Source organism: Lonchura striata, chromosome 3 (genome assembly GCF_050655825.1).
Source record: "Lonchura striata isolate lonStrDom1 chromosome 3, ASM5065582v1, whole genome shotgun sequence".
Lineage (NCBI taxonomy): Eukaryota > Metazoa > Chordata > Aves > Passeriformes > Estrildidae > Lonchura > Lonchura striata.
The window spans coordinates 63,128,511-63,145,706 of record NC_140705.1 but is presented as its reverse complement, the minus strand read 5'-3'; the positions used below and the strand labels follow the sequence as shown (position 1 = coordinate 63,145,706).

The following is a 17,196-nucleotide window of genomic DNA, read 5'->3' as shown; positions in this document are numbered from 1 at the left end:
GTGCAAGGGCAGTTAGGTGCCTTGCTTCACACACTTTTTGAGCATGTCCAGTATTGTGAAGGGCCGTCCTTAGAGAGGAGTGGTATGAGTAGCTGTAATAGTTGCTGTAAATAAATGGAGAAGAGCACTAGCTATATCTCTTCTGGAACTGAAAAAAGCAAATAGCTGGGGCCTCTGTTTTAAAAATGGAAGGACATTGATTATGGCTAGTCAAATCCTCCTGATTTTTAAGGGTGAGTGTCGTGGAATGCTCTGTGGATTGTCATATTGGAGAATCACAAAACCGGCACTATGATAGCATCCAGACTTAAAGGCCATGGCTGGGGACTGTTCAGGAGTGAATCCTGGGCAGCCAGGGAAGATTTAAACTGCCCAAATGCAACTGTCAAGATGAACTTAAAGCCTTCCCCTTTCCTCTGTGCTAGGTGAGGTACCTCTTACCTTTGCATGAACTTGGCTTGACTAACCCTCTGCTTCCTCTGAATACCTGTTGGTGATTGTGCCTTTCTCTTTAGAATGATTTTTCATGTAGTCATTATATGGGGAAATTCCTCCCTTGAATTTCCAGAATAGAAGTGATACTCTGAAGTCCCTGTTAATTTTTCTTGTGGAACACCCTTATAATTGCTAATCACTGGGTAATTCTTATGCCAGCAGCACGTTTATGCCCAAAAAAGGCAGTGATCTTTTCAGTGAGAAAGGGGGAAAGGCTGTGGTTTCTCTTTGACATGAATGGGCATGAATAACAAACACAGGTGTACTAACTGGCTTTCAAAGCAAGCTGCCTGAGTATATAAATTTTGCATTCAGACTTGTATGTTATTTAACTGCTAAGCCAAATATTTCTTTAGAATATCTTAATTACTACCTACTCTGTGTATTCTTTGTATCTCTGATATATTTTATATATTTTATGGTAGAGATTTATTAGTATTTTCACACCAGGGACTAAAGTGAGGTTATTTAAGTGCTTTAATTTATATTAAAAGATACTGAGATAATTCAGAAAGTCTGACTAGAGAGAATAGTGTATCTAACACAAGGCCACTTTGATATTCATCTTTGTTGTTGTCATCTTTCTTGCCATAAGACTGAAAAGCTTTCTAATATGTGTGTTACCAGTTTGTGTTTTACTATGCTCAACTGGCTGTATCAGTGGAAAGGGAAAATCACACAATCATACAGTACCTTGCTGATGATTTTGTTATACATTAATAACTTCAGTTTCAAACTGAATAATTAAATATTTATACTTTTATATTTTGTTTAGAATATTCATGTAGGAAGGAAGAGATATATTGATCACTAATCAAATGCAGTATTTTGTCAGTGAGATACCAAAGTGACCCAGTGCTCTATTTATACAGCTGCAGATACATAGGAAAAGTCAGGGGGACAGTAATTTAGCACTTTCCTTGGGTGAACACGTTCATGTAGTGGGGCTGGATCAGAAGTGGGAAAAAATTTGTTGTGTGACATGGTGCCATGTTATAATTGAGTGAAGTGCAGGGGTGTATCTCACATTGAGGGCTGGGGACATTTTGTTGACATTAAGCACTAGACTAACAAGCTATAGATAGTCTGCAGCAGAAAGGGGACATGTTCTGGACTGAAGATTAATATTTGTTTTTGAGTTCAGTTGTAGAATCAGGGGATCCTGATTTTTTTCCTCTCCCTGACTTGATGCTTTTAAATTCTGGCTTCAGATGTTTTTAAAATGGCTGAAGTACTTCTACTTTGTGCAGTTAGACCTTTGCTTGGAGGAATACATACAGTATTGACAAAAGCACTGTCAAATATTGTCAGATCAGCAGTGGAAAAGGAAACTGGGAATCTAATCCATAGCTGAACCTCTGGATTGCAGTCACTTCAGACCTCAGCAATTCTGTGATTTTTGCTTTCTCTCTGAGTTTTTGGTAATTTTTCATTCCTAGCCCTGACCCTAGAATGACATCCCTCTGTGAAAGACTGGAATTAGGCTTTGAATGTAAGTGTGGCACTCAAGCAGCTGAAACCAAATATTGAGGAAGTGGGAAGTGTGGAAGGAATCCTAAACAGCAGAAACATTTGGATTTTTTTTCTTCTTTTTTTCTTCTTCCTTTATTATTATGCATATTATAGTCACTTTCATTTGAGTTGATCACCTTCTTAATAATACAGTACTTCTATCTGACTGTGATAACATTATTCTCAGATAATAACAAAAAATGTTTAATGAAGAATTGCAAATTACTAGATGAGTCTTCACACAGAAACAAGTTCTTCAGACAAACTAGATACACAGAAACAAATTCTCTCGATAAACCAGATACACTGTAATGTAATGGGAGTAAGAAAGTTGCTCTTGGGACAAAGGTGTGATTGATCATGTAAAATTTCCCTTTCTACCACATCCTTCTGTTTTCTTCAGTCACAGAGACAGCCTTGTGATGTAATTCAGTGCATTTCAGTCCAGTCTGTGTCCAGATTTCTGGGGAAATTTAGAGCTTGCAGGACAGAAGTTTTCAGGCAAGAAAAAGAATAATGACCTCTTGTGAAAGAAACTCAGTTTTTGCATTTGATGCTTTTCCAAATACTTGTTCTTTATTTCACTGTTCTAATTAATGCTGATATGCTAGGCATGTTATGAATATACACTGTGTTTCTATTAGTGAAGTTTCCAAGCTTTGTTTCTTATTACATCTGACAAGACTTCGCACTGTTGAGTTGCAGCTACCTTATTTGTGGTGGTTTTTGAATAGACTTGAGGATTGCTTTGAAACCAAAAACTAATCTTCCAAAGTGGCTTTAGAGGGAAGACTCTTCTAGTTCCTATTATTTACCTATTATCCATGGTGAACAGCAGTTTCACTTAGGAAAGATTATTTTATTACCAGTGACTCCAACTTGCATTTGTTTGTGGATTAGGTGTATTTATTGCAGATGGGCAAATTTGGGATTTTTCTTCTCTAGCCTTTCAGTAAGGAGTCAGGCAGAAGTCTATTTTATCTGTGAATGAGGTTTAATGAACCCTTGCTAAGTCTGCTGTGTCAAGGCAATCATTTCTCTTTGTCTTTTCTCTGATCCATTAATACAGCATTTGGGAGCTCTCCAGTAATAATACTAGACAGCTCTTTTTGTGATTTCAGTTTTCACTTTGGATATATTTGGAACTGAAATCTGACTTAGAGTTCTGTGGTAAAACTTAGTTTGTGTAAGGACAGACTGTCTTTAGGTTGGGTGTTAGCAACTGTTCTTTCCAAGATTGCTACCATAATGCTTTAAAGGTGCAAAGTGATTCTTTGAGTGCTAAGACTCATCTCCTAGTTTTATTAATTTATATTCTGTAGTAACTAATTAACTTGATAGGACTCCAGTTACAGTGTCAAGTTAGTCACTTGAGAAGATCTATTGAAAGTCTACAATGAGTCTGAGAAAGTTTAGTGATAATTTTTTTTTTGCCTTAATTTTCATAACATTTATAGTTTACCTGTTTTATAGTCTGTACAACCATGTTGTTACAGGTTCAGGGAGGTAGTCCTGATCTGGTGCAATTATTGAATGAAACTGGACTGTGCTTGACCAGTCAAGCAAAACTTACAGTTAATTATTTCAGAGAACTTGTCAGGATCTTTGTTGCTGCTGGACCCTCCAAGACAGAGAACAACTTACATGTTTGAAAAATGGCTCCAAAGTGTTTGATCAAAAATGTTGACATAACACAACTGTACAATCCCAGTCTCTGCGCATTATTATATTCTAAACCATTGAATATTAATAAATTAGATAATCACTCATAAGCTCTCACAGATACATATCTTCTCATTGTTTTAAGATTTATGTTTATGATGTGGCTATGTGTAGTAGAATATAATTTACAACTGTTTTACTTTGTCTTGAACTGTAAAATCAAATGGAGGTGTGTTACCATCTGCTCTGTTAAAGAAGGGATTCTGTAAAGACTTGCACAGTATCATGCAAATAAGATTTTTTTTTTTGTAAGATCAGTCCTGCTGAGAAATGCTATATAGAGTTCTTAGTGCTTTGCCTTTTCATAAGTTAAATTTTTGTAATGTAGGCCAACTACAAATTCAGACCCTCTTGGGTTTTCTTGTCTCATTTTACTTCTTTCTGGTTATTTTTGAAAGTCATTTTATTCATGTGCTTAGTTATAAGTAACCAGGTTAATTCCACTGGATTGAATGACCTACCTTGTGTGCTTCAAGATAAGCTCATCCTTTCCTGAGTTAATTAGAACTATAGTAAATGCCTAGTACTGTGATTAAAGTATTCCCCTGGTTCTTAGGTGCCTGGTCATTGTAACCAAAACCAGTCTTGAATTAAGTAACAGAGCTTTCTTCTTAAGGAATCCAAAAGAACGATAATGGTAATGGCCTGAATGTGACCAAATGGATGCTGGAGGATAACTGCCTAAACCAGTCAGTAGTGAATGCAGTATCTCTATAATGAAACCTCTTTCTAGGATCCATGCTTTTCCTCACTACCTTTCTGCACTTGAATTCTATCCCTGAACAACCTCTGTGGGTTTAGTCAGATGTGTAATTTCAAAAATCTCAGCAGAGTGTTGGTCAGCTTATAAGATTTGCAGGATAGAAAAGTAGGCTTAGTTTCTTTCCTGAAAAAATTCTAGTGCAAAAATTTTAACTGTCTCAGAGTTGTGAGGTTATGAAAGTGTTTTCAGATAGAGAACATACTCATTCTGTCACATTGGAACTGTCACATTTGGTGTGGCATAATCAAAATCATTGGCATCAACCAAAATGCAGCAAGTCCCTAGCTCTGTAAAGTGTAAATTCACACCTATCAAGTGTGGAATTACAAGTTCTTATAGACTTTTTTTAGTCTGACACACATACCAAGAACCTGGAGTTCACTTAACCATTATGAAAATGAATTGCAAAGACATTATATGGTCAGAACCCCAAATATAGAAACCCTTTAACTTTGACATATGGCCTTTTAGTCTTTTGCCTGCTGCCAGACATTAATGCTTATTGGTGGTGACAGTGGCAAGTTCTGCCAGCCAAAGTGGCCACATAACAGTGACATGAAAGGGCCACTTGCCATACATAGCTTTTGAATGCAATTGTACCCATACTGCAGGTGTGCCACAGCTGTGCACAGATGCACCCAGGATAGACCTTTTTGCTTATGAGCATCCCATGACTAGGGCCACTGCTACCACAGCTGTTGGTAGCACCATCTGGTCCTGGGGGCAGCTGAGGTGAGAACTTGTGTCCCAATAAACTGTTCTGACATTGCCAGCCAGCTCCTTGGGTCCTCCACCCTGGAGCTGCTCACATCTCTTGTTAGAGAGGAAAAAGACACAAAAGCTGTATGTGGTGTGGTAGTTGGTGAAGTAACCACAAAACCAGCTTATCTGACTTTTCAATATCATTTTCCTGGGTGCAGGTCAGGATATGGTCTGGGGTAGGGTAAATTCCTCTGGCAGACCAAACAGCCTGTGGGACACCACTTCCTAGGTTGTCTTGAGGCTAACTTATTGCCATTTAATCTAGAGACAGTAATTTTAAATTGGCTGTTGTAAAGTACATTGCCATGCAGAACATTTCCCTGTTGCAGTTTTGCATTATCTGAGAGCAAGGGAGTTATCTTCCCTCTCCCTGCCCAAAAAATTCTCTTGTTGTCAAGAATAAATGTCAGAATTTTCCACCCAGGGGAGACACCAGTTCTTTTTTTCCTTGATAGCTCTGGCTCTACTTACATCCATGTGTTGACATCCTTTTGAATAATTTTAGTAATTGGTGCATGAAACTTCATTTTTATTTGAGAACTCTTTAAACTACTTGTTGATGTTTTCCAGCTTGGTATTTCTCCGTTTTCACTTTTGTTTTACTCAGATTTGCACATTATAATTTGTAAAGTAATGCAGTATATCTGACTAAGTTGTAACCTGTAAAGGGGGAAATGTCATCCTAGTACTGCCATTCAGCCTTTTTCTTTATTTTCCCCTGCCTTTAATAGTTAAAATTCTAAAGATAAAACCTCCTGTCAGAATGTTGACAAACACTGTTAAGTATCTATCAAACTTTGAATAATTTATTTCCCTTCTACAACTATACTACATAAGCAGAAGTTCCACTTGGTTTCATGCCATCATTAATAGTGCTCAACAGCAGTCCTGTTTTAATCCAGTGAACTAAATGTGCATTTTCTTCTTGGAGCATTCAGCATGTCGTTGCTGATGATGTGTGTGGTTCTCCTGTAGCAGATATAGTCCTTATGTCTGAAGCACTGGTGCATTCATAATGCTGAGCAGCATTTATGAGTTTACTAATTCATAGCAGACACACTCCCCTCTCTCTCCATAATTAAAATCTGCTGTTTGGTGCAGTGACACATGGTGACACAGTGTAAATGACTTCATTAATGTGCTTTGTTTCTCTTGCCCTTGTTTTCCTTCAAGGCCAAAGAGTGTGACATGAGCAGGTTACCAGTTATTCTGACAAATAGGGGGACACCTCCTGTCCACACTGTTTTGCAGAAATACTGGATGACTTTAAATGTCAAGCTACTGAATGAGGTAAAGGGCTGTCTTTCCTATCCAAGTTTTCCTCCGAGGGGCAGGATCTGAGAATCATCTGACACACATTGCATCCAAGTTAACTATCCTTCAAATAAAGTAAGTTAGGAAAAGCTTCTTTTATAAATCTCACAAAGGGATTAGAGGTGGTTGCAAAATTGTTTTCTTTGTAAATTGTAAAGTTTTGAACCTTTTCTCTTTTTTGGGGGTACTGCTTGCTTTTCTACTCACTGTGTTTATTTCATGTGCCTCCACCATAAGCTCTTCAATGTGAAAATTGCTTTGTACTACAGATATGTACTAAGCACTTAAGGAACTTGGCTAGAAATGCTAGGCAGCCTTACAATCTAAACACCTTCTTACTTTTTTCATCTTAAAAGGGTCACAGAATGGTTTGGATTGAAAGGAACCTTAAAGTTCCTCTAGCTCCAGTGCCCCTGCCATGGACAGGGACACCTTCCACTAGACCAGGTTGTGCAAATCCCCATCTGACATGACCTGGAATACTCTCTCTTAAAGTACGGAATCCCACAGAATCACAGAATGGGTCAGGCTGTAAGAGACCACAGTGGCCATCTGGTCCAATCTCTCTGCTCAAGCAGGGTCATCCTAGAGCACATGGCACAGGATGGATAGACATTGTGATGTAAGTTTAATTACATTGCACCTCAAATCCTGTATATTTTGTTTCAATTGACCTATCTGAATTAGAGATTTTGGTTTTGTTTCTACATATTGTGAAAACTACCCATGTGCATGCTCTTATACTACATTTGGGACTGTATCCTGGGACTCTAGGGAGTAGGAATTATATTTTTTGTTCCATGATGGTCAGAACTTCAACAATAATTAAAATAAATACTTTTGTTTTGAATAAACCCTTTATGGAAATGCAATCTCATTGTGTATTTGCAAGATAATGCAAGCCAATTAAAAAATCCTGGAAGTTGTGTGATTTTAAAACTATCTCTACAGTCATAAAAGTTCCTTCTTGGAAAAAAAAAAAAACCAAAAGAAACAAAATGTGTTTTAGAGTCCAAACCAATCAGTAAAAGCTAATTTTCAATTTATTTTTTTTTTTTACTGGAATTGCTTTCTAGTTATTAGGAACTGCTTTGTCATTTTGTTTCTGCTTTCCATACCAGTGCTTGCAAAAACAACATGTCATTGCCCAAGAAAGCCTCTATCTTTCTTTTCTTCAATTTTTTAAAATACAGATTGCTTGAGTTAGTGTCATAGGTAGTTAAGCAGTCTATGGAGGTATCCTATCTCCAGACTCAATGTTGTCAGTGTATCGGAATTATTAAGTTTGGATTTGTTTTTTTGGTTTTAGTCCCATCTTTCATCCAGTAATCTAAAAAAGGAGCCTGCTGTCTTCCTGTTTGTTCCACATAAATGGGAAAACATGCAAGTGTTTGGATCATTGCCAAGACTGTAAACGAGCCCTGCAGCAGTGCTGATGGAAATCATAGCTGAGAGCAGTCTTGTGTATTGGTCAGAGATGTCTTTCAGAACTTACAAATGACTTGTGAGGGAAAGTGGTAGCAGTGGATTAAGCCAAGAATATACTGGCTGGTAACTTGTGCTTCTGTCATATGATTGCATCAGACCGTATGCCCTGTCTCTAGCTAACGGGTTCCCAGATCTTATTTTTCACAAAGAATACCAGTCAAAACTTAGCAGTCTTTTTGCTGAAATTCTCTTTTGCCTCATAGCAAAGTTTTGATCATCACTTCCTTACTGAGCTTGATCTCTGATGTTTCTATCATTCACGTCTTATATGCAGGTTTTTGGCATTTGTGACATCAAGCAATATATGTGTGTGTATATATACATATGCACTATTCACAATTCACTCTATAAAAGATTAAAAAAAAAAAGGAGGAAGGAAAGAGATTTTGAAGAGCAAAGGCTTAAAAGAACACTTAAAAGAAACCTTCCATGAATTGTAGTGTATTGGCATCCAGGTTTTGATCTGTGGAAAGGATTAGGTAGTAACGCATCCTACAAAGCCAAGATGGGACAAGAGAGCAGAAAATCGCATGAAGTAAATAAAGTTTTACAAGCAGGGAAAATCAGGACACACAAACCACTGAATAGGATTAGTCATGGATGTCCATCGCGGTTCTTACTGTGATAAGAAGAGATTTGTCAGTGGGAGGTAACACTTGTCTCTCTCTGTGTTTAGGAACTGTGTTCTGCACCTGTGTTTTACACAGCAGTGTCTGGAAGGTTTTCCTTAAGTATTGAATATATGTTTTTAGCCAGCTGCTGAGCTTTCACAGGGTAATTAACAGCTGACTGTGGGGCTAGCCAGTAGTTAAGAATCCAGTTAGTGCTAAACAAAATTGTTTGTCTTCAAAGTTTAATTTTTCACATATGGACTGAGCAGCAGATGGAAATAACAGCCCTTATAACTTATGTAGTTATTAGCCAAATTAAATTATTGAGTTTTTATAATTGACCGTTTACTTTTCTGTTGTTCTATAGAATTTGTTCTGGGGACAGGAGGAAAGGTACCAGAGTTCCTTTTCATTGGCACTTGTGCATGTACCAGTAAATGTTATGGATTGCAGAGAAATTTGTGGAGTTCCTACCAAGAAATACAAAGTACAACATTCTTAATTGTTTGTGGTTAGAATTAGATTGTTTCTCTGGCAAGTTCAAGTGTTGTGTAGCTTGTATCTCTCCTTGTAATATTGAGGTGGGCTGTATAACACTTTAAAGAAAATCCATTTTGTCCATTTCAAAGAAAAGAGAAACTGTGAAGGACTTTAGCTCAGAAACTTTGCTTTGCTCCAAAGACAAATGCTAAATATCTAAAAAAGTTTCTAGTGCAGGACTATTGTAATTCATTAGAGTAGCATGCCCTTTTCTGTTGTTTTCACTACCTCTAGTATTTATCCACATCATTTAGCTTCTATTTATGAAGGAGTCAAGTCATCATATACAGAAAACTGTAAAATTGCCATTACACAGTGATTTACTTGGAACACTTTTTGTAGTAAAATTGTCTTCAGTAAGAACAGGATCAAGCTCCTTATTGGTATTTTATTTACAAAACAGAAATGCAAAGAAACAAACAGAAAACCTTACAACTTTAGAGTAAGGTGTGACATCCTGTAGTAGTGAAATACAGGTTTTCTGCTAAGAAAAACATTTGTAAAGGTATAGTGCATTTCAGTGTATAGAAACTTTTCAGTATGACTCTCAAAATGCAAAACAGTTTATTTATGTCTTCCTTTAGGAAAATGTCACACTCACCTGTGGACAAACTCTTCTGTACTTTGCTTCTAGTTAACAGTCAGTAATGTTGACTTATCTGATGCCCCAAACTTCCTCATGAAGCAGAGAAGAGTAGTTCTGCATAGGTCTGAGAAGGGACCAATACATTAGTGTTAATGTGATTGATATTTGCTGGGACACGTACCCCAAGAAACTCGTACTATTTCAGACCAAGCCAAACATAAATTCTGGTGCTGGAGGGATTTTATGCTTGGAAGGAGAGAGAACAGTAGCTGAGACTCTGTCTTCTGTAAGGCAGAAGAGATTGGAAAGGAAAACAGGAGAGAGGGAAGATATCTCCAGACACAAAGGGCATCACACCACAGCACCTCTCACCACATTGCCTCACTCACCCATTTACCCTGGTGGTTTGCATTACATTCTTACTCCCCTTCTCTTCAAAGTAAGGTATTGAATTGGTCTTTTAGTGTCTTATTCTTCCTGCTGAATTCAGGACAAGCCTCCCTTCATAAACTGGGGCTTAGGGATTGTTTTTTAGCTACTTATTATCAAGTGACCATAATACACTTACTGGAAATTACCTGTGCTGGGAAATCCTCAGGCAGTAATTAATGGCTTGGTTCATATAATACTTATCTGTCTGTGCCACTTAAGTAATAACTTGCACTGTATTTTTCCTTCCTCTTTTGTTATATTGATAGAATTGGTTGGAAGGACTGATTATAAATAATGCAAAGCTTGTGGTTAAAATATGAATAGGGGTCCAAGGCCAGAGTTTATCACTGGATTGTCTTTCTTTTGGTGATCATATGTAGGAGGCAGCAATAAGTAATCTATTGTGTGTTGCCTCTGGTGCCAACAGATGCAGCTTCTCAGGAGGATCTCCTCTATCCCAATAACATATGGTGCTAAGAAGCTTCTGATGCTTTTCTCAAAATTGGAAGGAGTTGTGACTAGAAGCACATGGGCAGGAAGAAGAATCAATAATGGCTGAAACTTAATTTTTTTTTCATTTCCTCTCTTTTGATGCAAGGTCTTGCTCTGTATAACATATACCTCCACCTTTGAGCTGAATGGCAGTTCGGTGTTGAAGATTGCTGAGGTAAGTGTCTCTGTTATACCACAGCTTGTGTCACTTAACCTTCCCCCACTACCTAGAGTGTGTCTTCCATATGTAACCTGAAACTGAACCAGTCTAAAACACGTCTACTGTCTTTAGGACTGGTATTACCTTATCCCTACTGTGAAGGAATAGTTGCAAGTCAATCATGTTTGGGCTTGCATGGGAAGGCAGTCTTGGAAGTTGACTGATAATTGTATATTACAGCATTGCACATTTACTACTTCTCATGTTTATTTTGCTTTTTGCAATAGAAAAATTTTCTTGAGTTCTTCATAAAACAGCACTGCACTGATTTCTTACTGACTGCAACTCTAACACTAATGAAGTTTCCTGAAGATAAGTTTATAAGCCGTAGTGTGCCATGTTAGCACAAGTGCCTCAATGTTCCTTGTGTGTATCTCTCTCTTGACACATCCAAGTAAAATATTTATAATGCCCCTTGATCCATTGGGTTCTTAGTCACTCTACTCCCTTTATTCCATTAGATTTTAGTCTGAATTAAATTGTAAAGAAGCTTTGGTTTTAGAAAAGCATACCTACAGGCATATTACCTGAGTCTTTGTAGGTGTGTGATATTTTTAGTAATATGTTGCAAGCTATGGCCTGTTTGTTCAACTTAGAGAAGATGCACAGGAACACTTAATCCTCCTGTGCAACACACACTGCTGTGTGCAGAATCTATTATAAAATTACATTGTTAATGTAATATAGGCAGAGCTGGTGTCCATGAAGGAATGTAAATGTTATTTACATGTCCTACACTCCCAAGTGTCTATAGACATTTAGAGATGTGTTACTTCTCAGTTTTTGGTATCTGGAGTGGGGTCTTTTTGTAAAAACAAGAATCCCATGTGAAAATAGCTTACTTTAGCTGGAAGTTACAGTACTTTCTGAGTTCAAGAATAAAACTGACCTTGCCTTTCTTACTGGAAGCTGAGAAAGGAGTTATAGGGATAATAGGGAACAAAAGAAAACTACTTCCATTTTATAAAATAAAAAAGGGCTTTAAAAGGCAAGGATACAACATAAATAGTTCATGTATATAACATATACCAGATGAAAAAGATTGTAATCATTCTAGATTAGCACAACTTAGATTTTGGTTTCTCTTGTGCTAGGTGAGACCATAAGGTGTGGCTATTTTTGGAGGTCTTTGTAAGCCCCATCTGTAGATGCTGCAGCAGGGGTGAACTGAATTGCTACTTAAAGAAAGCCACAGTTTTTAAATTTCTACTAAACCCTCTTTATGTCAGTGTCACACACTGAAAAAAAATACAGATAATTTCCCCTACTGCAGTTTTTCTCACATTTGTCACAGACTTCCTAACATGCAAGGCAAAAGCTGATGAATTCAGCTTAGTGCATTTCTTGGCTGTAGGTAAAGAGCTTGAGATTAAACAAAGTGCTTGCTGGCAAAAGCATTTAATGATTCTGAACCCTTCATCTTTCAGTCTTTAAGAGCACTACCTGAGAATGGGGGCAAGTGGTCAATCAGTCATGGTCTGTGTGGTATAAACTGTAGAAACAATCAGAAATAGTATTTTCTGTTCTCTCTGTACACAACACGGTTGTTATTCATCAAAAGTATTCTGAAAATTGGTAGTTGTCTTTCACAGTTTGATGTGAAACTCTGCTGGATTTGGTAGTTGCACTACACTTTTATTCTCAGAAGGCCAATCTGGTTTTTGAAAACCTTTGCTAGTGTACTGATACAAATTAGGTCATTGCTAGGTCTTTTATGCTGAACAAGACTCTAATGCATGATAAGATGGGCCAGCAAAGCAAGCAAAACTCACTTCCTTCAATGAAGTGGAACAAGCAGTAATACAGAGTGTACTTGCCTCTGTTTGGAGTGTTTGGGGGTACAGTTATTTTCTCCACACTTCTTGAGAAAATACTGCCTCAGATTTTTTCTAAATAGCCTAGGTCTTTCTAAATAGAAAATCCTACCAGGCACATACATGCTTCCACAAGTTTCTCTTGCTTTAGGTAAAGCAAAGACTTTAACAGCTGGCATCACTATGCCTTTGTATCTGAATTATCCAATGTATAAGCAATAGGAAACAGAAAATAATTTCTCAGTTCAGCATTTGGTTAACCTTCTGACTTGCTGTAAGGGAAGGGTGGCAAAAAGGAGCTTTCTGTTCCAGTGCCCATGCTATTTAACATTTCTTTCCAAGTCAGTTTCCTTAGTTTTCCTAGCCTGCACTCTGCAGCAAGTAGAACCACTGCAGGATTGGAAAGATACTGCCTTCATTACTCGTGGAACTCCCTGAGGACTGTCCCTGACAAACAAAGCTACAAAGTCTGCACAGCTGATCGTTTGCAATTCATGTGTACAAAACAGTGGCACTTGAAATCATTCTGAACCTTAACAGCTTAAAATTAAAGAAGCATCCAAGATGAAGAGTACTATAATTTGTGCCCTAAGTATTAATAGTATTGAAAATAGATTAGTAGTATTAAAAATATATTAAATCTTGCCCTGTGAGCCTTCCCATGCTTGCCTAGACACCTGCAGGAAAATTTAGTTGATGCTGTTGCTTGTTTTTATGTGTGTGTTTGTTGCTCCAGTGTGCCTTCTGGAGGTTTATTTTGTGTAACTCTGTGTTTCATTAGCTAACCCTTCTGTGTTTTGCTCTTAGTTGTGTTTTGCATGCCATAGAGCTGGAAGTCCCCGAATGCATGAAATGATCAAAATGTCCATTGCACACCTCTTTGGAGCCCTGAGCTCTCGCATTTTTACTGCTGCTTCTTCTTCAGTGGCTTTTCAAAAGGTACCTTGCCCAGTCACTTAGAACACAGACCTTCTGTAAGATTGCCACTCAAGTATTGTTTGCTTATTAGCTCGCATGGGGAGGGGAGAAAAGGAGGAAATATCAACCATGCTCTTTTCAGAAAGTCAGCCTACCTTTAAGAATGGTATTTCATTAATTAATTCATATACTCCAGAAGAAGGCATATAGCTCAAAAAGAATGATCTCAGCAGCACTGGAATGGTTTGGCCTCCATGAAGGACTGTATGTGGTTAACAAGCTTTTAGAGTTTTGTCCACTGGGGTTCAGGTGATAGCTGAATGATGGACAGAATTGGTCCAGGGCAGCTTACAAGAACATCTTCATCACTGACCTATTGACAGCTTAGTTTCATTTCAGTAGGAGTTAGAAACAATCAAGAGTCTTGTTTGTCTGCCTATGTCAGTAATTACTATGTAATCTGATCACTTTAATTTTTCCTTCTTAAAAACCTCATCCTCATTAGGGAACTATAAAAATTACTTTATAGCACATAATATCCTTCTTATTCAAAAATGTACACCAGATGGATTTATGTATACTCCTTATGTATATAATTTATACTACATATTTATATTTTTAAAAATTAATACTTTAAATAATTTTTTCACAGCTAGTTCCATTTATATTTACAGTTCTTACTTGCTATATATCTAAACAATGGCAGAATAAAACTGCTAAATCTGAAAAATATAAAAGTATGTGAACAATCATTTACTTTTTTGGGAATTTTTTTGCTTGCTTGGTTTGGTTTGGATTTGGGGGATTCTTGTGGTCATTGTGAACAATAAAGCTCAGTGCAGGACAAAGTACCAAAGCTGCTTCTTCAAGAAGACTTTATTGTACAGTTCTGTCACAAACTTGCTCAGCTCCATCAAGACTTTTATCTACTTACTAGCTACTGTGCAATGTGCTTATACTGTTTACTCCAGTCACAGCATGTCTTAGAGACCCAGCACCTCCCACAAAATACCTGATGAAGGGTAGAAGCTGCCCTTTGCATTGTGCTGTCCCCAGGATCCTACTGTGTAACACTGTACAGCCATTTGTGCAGCATCACCTGGGGCAAAAGTCAAGCATGACTCTGGGCACAGCACATTGTCAGAAAACTGCCAGCAGCTGGGCATGGAGCTGGGCACTGCCTGATCCATCAGTGTTCTTCTATTGCTACCTTGGTTCCCGTGGGATCTCTGAGAAGAGGAGCCCTCTGCTGGATTGCCAGTTATTAAAAGGCAGTTGTTTGTGTTATTTGTGGTAAAGTGCTATTGTATTTTCTGTGTTAAGAAAGGCCTTAAAGGTTTTCAGATGTGTTACAGTACGTCGTGATTATCATAAAATTAGTGACAAATACCTGTCCATCAGAAGCAGCAATCTTGAAGAATGGGAGGGTATTTATGTTGCAGACATAGACTTGCAGAGAGGTAGTTACAATAAGTATCAAGAGATGAACAATCAAAGCAGTATTCAATGAGTTCTGTACAAAGTGAGACAAGTACCAAAATCACTTGGGTTTGACAGGAGACTTTACCAGTTTTGCCCTACCATTCCTGCAGCTGTGTGACGGATTAATTACTTGATTTTCCAACCAAGACTGCTAAAAACTTCTAATGTGCTAATAAAGCAATAAGAAATAGTAAGGAAGGCTGACTGTCTGCATGTGAGAGACCTTGGTATCCTCCTGAAATGTGTTCCTGGTAAGTGGGAGTTGATCTCTTTGTACTGCTGTCTTGTTTCCTCATCAGGTTTGCATTGAGACATATGTATCTAGCTGTCACCAGCGGAGCATTAACACCGCTGTGCGGGCAACCCTCAGCCAAATGTTGAGTGACTTGACTTTACAGTTACGACAAAAGCAAGAAAACGTGGTGAGCCTTCTGGCATCAACAAATGGTTCCATGTCCATGGCTTCATACTGTTTTGTTCTCGTTCATCTGAATGCCTTATGGCTTTTATTTGACACTTCTTCAATTAATCCTGTTTAAAAGCCTTTTTGGGTTCTGACTATGCCTGCCTCAGAGCTCTCACATTGTCAACTCTAGTTGGCTGGGTTGTTGTTTTTTTTTTCTTTCCATTAAATAAAAGAGACATTGTTCTGATGTCAGGCTGCCTCAGCCTTTCCATTCTTTTATTTTGTTTTCTAAGGTGTATTGAAATGGTTCTGCCAAAACTTTTTGCATGACAAATATTTACATAGTGAAAACAGATTCTCAACTAAGGAAGGTGTAATTGAAATTTTTCTTCTACTTTTTTTTAATAGAGATAATTTTAAGTTAACGAAATTATTTTTTTCTTTGTTAGCAAGAAATAAATATTATTTTATTTCTTTAATTATTAAAATGCATGAGAGCTGTTTGAATGGCATCCCAGCACATTTTCCACTATAGATGTTCTGGGTACATGTGGAATTACATTGGTTTCTTACATTTTTTGTACTGTTTTGTATAATACCATGTTGTCAAAGTACTATTTGTAAAAGTTTCTATTTATTAGGAAAACTTAAGGACTGTAGTTGTACAGATTGTTTTCCTTACATCTGTTTTGGGTTAAGATGATCACTTCTATTCTGGATTAGTAGACTAGATTGCTTTTATCCTGCTGAGCAACTGCAAAAATGGTTAATCAGTTTAAGTAAACTTGTCTTCTGTTGGTGCTAAGTAGATGCATTTTACTAGCTAAAGCATTTACCAAAAAAAATACCTCAAACAAACAAACAGAAACACTTTGGGTCTGCAAATTCAATTTTGTTAGTTTTTTTTTCTTAGCTGAGGAGTAGATAAAAGCATATGACAACTGCATTTAGTTCCTGACATTTTGTTATTGATGCTTGAGAGAATTCGGCTTGACCCTCTTGTGCACAGTAGAAAGAATCCTATAGCACAGCTGAACCAAACAATTTATGAGGTCATTTCCTGACTGACATCAATTCTGTTGGTACTGTAACATTAACATTGTCAATGTTCTAAACTTTCTAATACTCAATTGATTTTGGTTTCTAAGTAGTTTGTGACATCTAAACTATGCTTTTCTCTCAGTTATTTTCAATGCAAGTTAGATGTCTAATTATTACTGAGTTGTTCTAGGTGTAGGAAATCCCATAAAGACTTACAAAACTTTCACCTAAATGAGATGCAATTTCCTGTAATCTAAATGGCTGTTAAAACAGATCTTAATTTTTAAAAATGTTTTGCAGAAAGTTCACTTAAAAACCTTAAGAAAAAGCACAAAACAGAGGACATGAATTTAAGAAGTTCTGCTGTTAAACTATTACTTCTATTAACATTCCTCTGCCCCTTGCACCAATTACACTACCTTTGTCTTTCCTCAACAGATAGTTGAAAACCCTGACACCTTGCAGAAATTCAAGAGTCAAGGTATTTATAATACTTTTTTAGTGACTCATTCCAATCCAGCTTTTTTATTCTTGACTTTCTTTTTATCACCACAGTGCTGTTTGATGCCATGGGAATTGCACCCTGGGATTTTGTAAC

General features: G+C 37.4%; 1 protein-coding gene across 9 annotated transcripts in view; it reads left to right on the top strand.

Annotated features, from left to right (window-relative positions):
• ARFGEF3 (ARFGEF family member 3) overlaps nucleotides 1-17,196 on the top strand; it is an 85,856-nt gene that overhangs the window by 19,521 nt on the left and 49,139 nt on the right. For 2 of the 9 annotated variants that reach the window (XM_085575300.1, XM_085575298.1), the window contains exons 5-8: nucleotides 10,824-10,892; nucleotides 13,559-13,690; nucleotides 15,451-15,573; nucleotides 17,037-17,079. In XM_085575300.1, coding sequence (XP_085431426.1) covers nucleotides 10,824-10,892; nucleotides 13,559-13,690; nucleotides 15,451-15,573; nucleotides 17,037-17,079 — 367 coding nt within the window. The remainder of the gene's footprint in view (nucleotides 1-10,823; nucleotides 10,893-13,558; nucleotides 13,691-15,450; nucleotides 15,574-17,036; nucleotides 17,080-17,196) is intronic. The other 7 variants (XM_021553073.3, XM_021553071.3, XM_085575302.1 and 4 more) reach the window with 5 other exon arrangements.